Source organism: Mastacembelus armatus, chromosome 21, assembly GCF_900324485.2.
Source record: "Mastacembelus armatus chromosome 21, fMasArm1.2, whole genome shotgun sequence".
Taxonomy (NCBI): domain Eukaryota; kingdom Metazoa; phylum Chordata; class Actinopteri; order Synbranchiformes; family Mastacembelidae; genus Mastacembelus; species Mastacembelus armatus.
The window spans coordinates 17,264,790-17,271,227 of record NC_046653.1 but is presented as its reverse complement, the minus strand read 5'-3'; the positions used below and the strand labels follow the sequence as shown (position 1 = coordinate 17,271,227).

The window sequence follows — 6,438 nt, the reverse complement described above, 5'->3', positions numbered from 1 at the left end:
GAGAAGGGAAATTTCACTTCAATACTATGTAAGGATGTTAAGTGGTTTCCTTTTATCCCTGCCACTTCCTGGATTTTGCCTATTGAGCTGTACTGCATGATAACCCATTAGATTACATAATCTTCCTCGATTTCCTCACCGAGTAAGCAGATTAATTCATTAGGGCAAACATTTACATTTGTATAATGCTGTTACCAAATACCAAACAAACTCAACTCAACTGACCCAGAAAAAATAATAGTAAGTGCACCTTACTACTATTTCCATTAGTGAACCTTTGAGCTCATCATGTCTTAAGGCGTTTTGAAAATATTTATAAACAGTATTGAATCTCCATGTGAATGGCAAATGCACAGAACAGGTTATAATTATGTGAAAAATGTAAAAAATAAAATGTCATGTCTGCAACTATTATTATAAACCATTTACAGGGTGTTTGTATACTGCTTAGAAACACTATTGTGCGAATGTCACACTGAACATTAAGTCTTCATTCATTTTTGTGTTATTATTATTATTAGGTATTATTTTTACAAGATAATTCAGAACAGTATTTTAAAGTAAATACAAGTAACGCCCTAGGGCAGTCTTAAATTTGCTGAATAACATGGATATTTGATTACCTGCAAGAATTTAGCCCATTAAAGCAAAATATCAGCTGGAGCAGATCTGTGTTCATGATGTGGCCCTGTCTCAAAATCTTATTTTGATAACCTTGTTATTTTGGTTTATATTGCACTCACATCCACATACGGTGATGGAAAGAGGGAAATTCCATTTTTACTCAAATACATTTATCTAATAGCTACATATCTATCTTTATATATATATATATATATATATATATATATATATATATATATATTTACATATCTGAATTTCTCCAATGAGGGATGAATAAAGTATCTATCTATCTATCTGCATTGTCAGTACAATACTGCAACCCGCAGGTCATGATGAGCACAACATAAGCTTAAGAATGTCAAAGTCCACTGACCTATTTATGGGCAATTGTTACTTAAATGATTTATTTCATATTGGCTTTAATGCTTTTATATGTAATATATTGGTTTTGTCATTCTATATAGTTATATATTATTGTATGTAGTTGATTTGCTTTACTAAACTTATCTTATTTACAGGCAATTTATTCCTGGCACAAATCTTTTATTTATAAAACTTCAAAATTTGTATAATTTCAGTAATTTCCACCTGCATACAGAAACTTTAAATGGTAAAAAAAACACTTAAATGAGTTAAAATAAAATCACTTTACATAAATAGACACCTGTACTTTCTTTTCCTTGTAATGTGGGTTCTTGGCCATTTTAAGCCTTTGTTAAACTTACCCAAAAATGTCATATTTGAAGCTAAAAGGGCATGTTCTGAAAAACGCTACCACTAATGCAGAGTGAAGGTTAAAGACACTAAACACAAGCAAATATTTCTGAATGTACCTTGATTCTGTGTTCTCCTATTTAGCCTTTGTAAGCAATAAACAAAAAATAAATAAGTGGCATTGTGGTAATAGACCATAAGGCATCATTCATACACAGTATTTACCAATAACTAATAGTAAATAATAATAACTAATAAACTTTTCCTACAAAAGGTGATTTTATACTATTAGAACTGTATCTCTATTTATACAGAGGCCTCCACATGTGAGTGGCCACAAGAATTATATTTCTTGACTGATTCATTTATAAATTCTTATATCTATTTGCATCTACATTCCTGTTATATAAACCATTTAATATATGTTCATATAAATCTCTTATCCATTAATAAACCTATCTACCAGTAATCAGTCAACCGTCTATGTTTGTCTATGTTAAATTGAGCATATATGCCCTTTTTGTGGAGTATCCCGTCCACGTCACATTCATTTCTAAACAGCAGGTTTAATCAAGGGAGTAACAGATCAATGATTGGCCCTCTGGTGACATGTGACCCTTAGCTGCTGACTTATTACCTGGAAGAGTCAACTTCTCTGTACCTGGGTGTTCACCGTGAAGGTTAGACAGGTTCCCGCTCTTGGATTGACAGCATCCATTTCAGATTTTTTCATGCGTAAATGGTTTTATCCTTTTTTAGCAATGGCAACTAAGATGAAGCTTGGATGGCGAAAGCTATTTCTGATACTCACAGGTAGGATTTATGCTTGTATTTCTTCGCTTTTGTAGGAACCACTACCACACCTTATAGTATTATCACCTGTGTTAATTATTAATCCAATTTCTTGCTACTCAACCGGAAGCAGTAAAACTCGATATTTCTGTAGAAAGAAGTGTATATTCAATGCTGTGAACACAGTATAATTGGAATATGTTAAGATTATATTGTGCCAGTTTATCTCTGTCTCCTAATACACAAAAATAACATAAAGTAAATTTAATACTTATTAGGGGAAGACATTAAAAAAACTTACCATGATCAGGGAAAAGACTGGTCATTATTGTGTATTTGCTTTTGTTTCAGTACTCCCCTGCTGCTGCAGCTTGCAGGTTACTATTCCAGAGATGCAGTATGAGGTTGCAAGAGGAGGTGATATTACTTTGATCTGCTCCTTCGTCCCAGCCAGACCCATCTCCAAAACATTTGTCCTCCAATGGGAAGCTTACCCTGACAATTCTGTAGATCCATTGGTGAGAAGTTAAACTAGCTGCATGCACAGTATGTGGTTATAACATATGTTATTTTTAACAATGGGTCAATATTGAAACTGAAAGACAGTGTAATCATCAGTTCTTATTTAGCAGCTACAACTTACCATTATTTTCAATTACATATAATCCATACAACATATCACACCATTTATCCTTAAACCTTACATACAGTATGTCATTGTGACATTTGGTGTTCTACCGATTATAGTATTATTTATTTCCTTTTGAATATTGAGCAATATTATGAAATGTTATTTTTACATTATGTGTAGATAAATATATACATATAAATATATATGTTTTATTTTTCTAGAAATCTGTGGCAACCTACTTTTTAAACAATCCGGTTGACATTGCACCTGCGTATGAAGGCAGGGCCTTTATGGAGGTTGACATTAACAAACAAGTGAGCACACTGCTCTTAACAAAGGTGACCATGCAGGATAGCCGTCGTTTCCAATGCAGTGTCATGATTCCCAACGATGATGAGGGAACAACAGCTGCCACCACTTCCCTTTTGGTCCTAGGTGAGAATCAACCACTGGCACAGTTTATATTTATTAATCACTTTTAAATACTTATACGAATATGTTTTCTCCATGTTCCTAAGACAGTACAGTCTGTTTCTAATAAGGTGAAGTGTAAATATATATGTTAAATTCTTTGTTTCACTCCAGTGCCTCCTTCCAGACCACGCTGTCAGATTCAGGGAACAGCAGAGTATTGGCACAACATCACCCTCACCTGCATGTCTGAGGAGGGATCCCCAAAACCTTTATATGAATGGAAGAGCTACAGTGTGGAAAACATACCCAGAGAATTCCCACCTAAGACAACTGAAAGTATGCATTTGCATTTCATCCATCTATGTGTTTCCATCTTTGACCGGCTGCTGAACAGTTTGTTTCTCTTTTATGAGTTTTTATCATCTCAGCACTTTTATGTCTAATTTTTGTTATTCTCTTGCAGAGGATGGAGCTCTATCACTCTTCAATATTTCAAGAGAGATGTCTGGGTTCTACATTTGCACATCAACAAATCAGATTGGATCTGCCAGCTGCAATCTTACCCTAGCTGTGATGCCCAGTGAGTGTTTTATCATGATGTACCTGCTCACTTGTTTGTGTTGAACCTACAGATAACTACCACAATCCTTCGATTCGCCTCGGCTTCTCAGAGCTTTTAAGTCTAATTTATTTCACATATCTCACTAACTCCACTCCCTTCAAACTTATTTCCCAACAACAGCAGCAGCAGGTAGCTGTTTTCAGCATAACAGCTCTCATAAACTCACTGTACACTACATTAGACAAAGTTAGCAATGGGCTGTTGAGCATAATGGAGCATCTAAAAGCTCCATTATACTCCATTATGTTAAAAAGGCAAATGTTCATCTTGGGAGTTGATGAAAACCAAAACAAAGCCTAAGCATGAGTAATATTGGATTTATATTCAAGAGGTGATCAGAAACACCTGGGTTTATATAAATGTCATAAAGGCCACATTGTCAAAAAAGGACAAGCTGTTCATCATTCTAAGGAAAGACACAAAAAATGCAGTTTTCTAATGAGGTCAGTGACATATCATTATACAGAAAGGGTGTATCTCAACCATGTTGGTGTGGACTTTACATCCCATTTCAGTACTGATTTTTATTATTTAAACAAATAACCTAGTCTTTTATCCTTAACCAAATGATTAATGTGGCCTTCAGTCTCATTCTGTCTCATACTGAAAAAAATCCTGGTTTTCTTAAAACATACTTTGGTAATGAAAATTTGCAAGTGTATGGTTGAAATCCTCTTGCATTTTCTCCATTCTTCTCAGATAGTATGAATATTGGGTCTACTGCAGCTATAATTGGAGCAGTCGTTGCCGGTCTCCTGGTTCTGGGTATTGTCATCTGCTGTTGCTGTCGGAAAAAGGGCAAAAAAGACATATATGCTGAAGGGTATGTTCTGTATTATTCTGCCACAGTAAACCACTAACAACAATTATGTTAGTATATTTTAGTATCTAAACGGTGTTTACAGTTTTTAAGTTGGGATTCATTCCGACCACAAAGCCTCATCATTTCTCTTATATTATCTGTATTTTGTCCATGTTTGTCTATTAGTTCTCCTAAAGAAATGGAGTTTTATGACAGAGATGCAACTGAAGCTGGACAGGAGTACTGTGATGACAAGTTAAACAGCGAGACAAAGCAGCACGAGTATGAAGACAAAGACACTGCTCCTCAAAACAATTACAGAGTAGGAGCAGCTGGATATGCTCTTGAGGAAGATCAACACAGTTTTAACAGTAGTAAGGAAAGGCCTAAAGGCAAGGGCAGCGACATTGACTCTCAGCGTTACCAGGATGACGATCACTATAGTGGCAGTCGTGATCGCCTAGACGGTCAGCGGCAGCGTTACGGTGGAAGTCGCGATCGCCTCGACGACCAGCAAGAACGTTATGGTGGAAGTCGCGATCGACTCGACGACAAACGCGATCGTTACGGTGGAAGTCGCGATCGACTCGACGACCAACAAGATCGTTACGGTGGAAGTCGCGATCGACTCGACGACCAACAAGATCGTTACGGTGGAAGTCGCGATCGACTCGACGACAAACGCGATCGTTACGGTGGAAGTCGTGATCGACTCGACGACAAACGCGATCGTTACGGTGGAAGTCGCGAACGACTCGATGACCAACGAGATCGTTACGGTGGAAGTCGCGATCGACTCGACGACCAACGAGATCGTTACGGTGGAAGTCGCGATCGACTCGACGACCAACGAGATCGTTACGGTGGAAGTCGCGATCGACTCGACGACCAACGAGATCGTTACGGTGGAAGTCGCGATCGACTCGAAGACCAACGAGATCGTTACGGTGGAAGTCGCGATCGACTCGAAGACCAACGAGATCGTTATGGCAGCAGTCATGATCAGCTTGATTACAAAAACAATCAATACAGAAACTGATATGAAAAAGCTTGTGTTACTGAATGTTTTTTTTAATACCCTAAAAATACTAATTTTTCAAGGCTGTAAAAAATGATCGAATGTTTATGCAATGGCTTAGATGCTGATAACAACTTAAAGAGACAACTAAATTGATTTGGCATTTGTGCATGTACCATCAATTCAAATGTAAAGGTTGTGTTAAAATAATAAACAGGGTTGTGGTCAGCAAAATCAAAGTCCAGGAAGTCACCAAACAAAGCCATATACAGTTTTTTTAAAGCAAAGGTCCTCATATGGTGGTTCAGGGTCTTTGATTTAAATTTATAACAACAGTTTTATTATGGTCATCACACAAATGGTGAACATTAATCAGATTTGGTGAAAACCAGAATAGGTTTCTGGTTAGCTGATCCTTTGCCACTCCACCATGTAAACTGCTTGTTGTTGTTGTTTTGTTTTTTGTTTGTTTTTAAGCATCTTTTAGTTTAAACTCTGTTTGCATGTCTTAGATTTGGGGGCAAAGTAACTGCCATTGTATACTGAATTTTACTAAAAATGATCAGGCTTTTTGTTAGTGTTTTGTTGTTATTTGTTTATCTGTTTGTTTTTGTGTAAAATAATTCCCCTTTTATGTAAGAAGTTCATTTTTATAGGCATGAATGTATGTGGCAAAATCAAATCGAGTTCAATAAAGTGGATAAAATATCGAATCGTGTGCGGTTAAAATGCCTTAAATCTCAGAGCCAGGTCTGACCGACTTTATCACCGAGCTGCCCCCTCCCATGGGGATGCTCTCACCAGGCAGACCTCTCTACTCT

The 6,438-nt window shown here is 36.7% G+C and overlaps 1 protein-coding gene across 1 annotated transcript; it reads left to right on the top strand.

Moving 5' to 3' along the window:
- The first annotated feature begins 2,014 nt into the window (after positions 1 to 2,014).
- Positions 2,015 to 6,388, top strand: LOC113123599 (cell surface A33 antigen-like). The gene is made up of 7 exons (XM_026295788.1): positions 2,015 to 2,151; positions 2,482 to 2,648; positions 2,983 to 3,196; positions 3,347 to 3,511; positions 3,639 to 3,755; positions 4,497 to 4,620; positions 4,786 to 6,388. Exons 1-7 carry the CDS (start codon positions 2,070 to 2,072, stop codon positions 5,636 to 5,638), a joined length of 1,722 nt encoding a protein of 573 aa, XP_026151573.1. The 5' UTR covers positions 2,015 to 2,069; the 3' UTR covers positions 5,639 to 6,388.
- Positions 6,389 to 6,438: the final 50 nt, after the last annotated feature.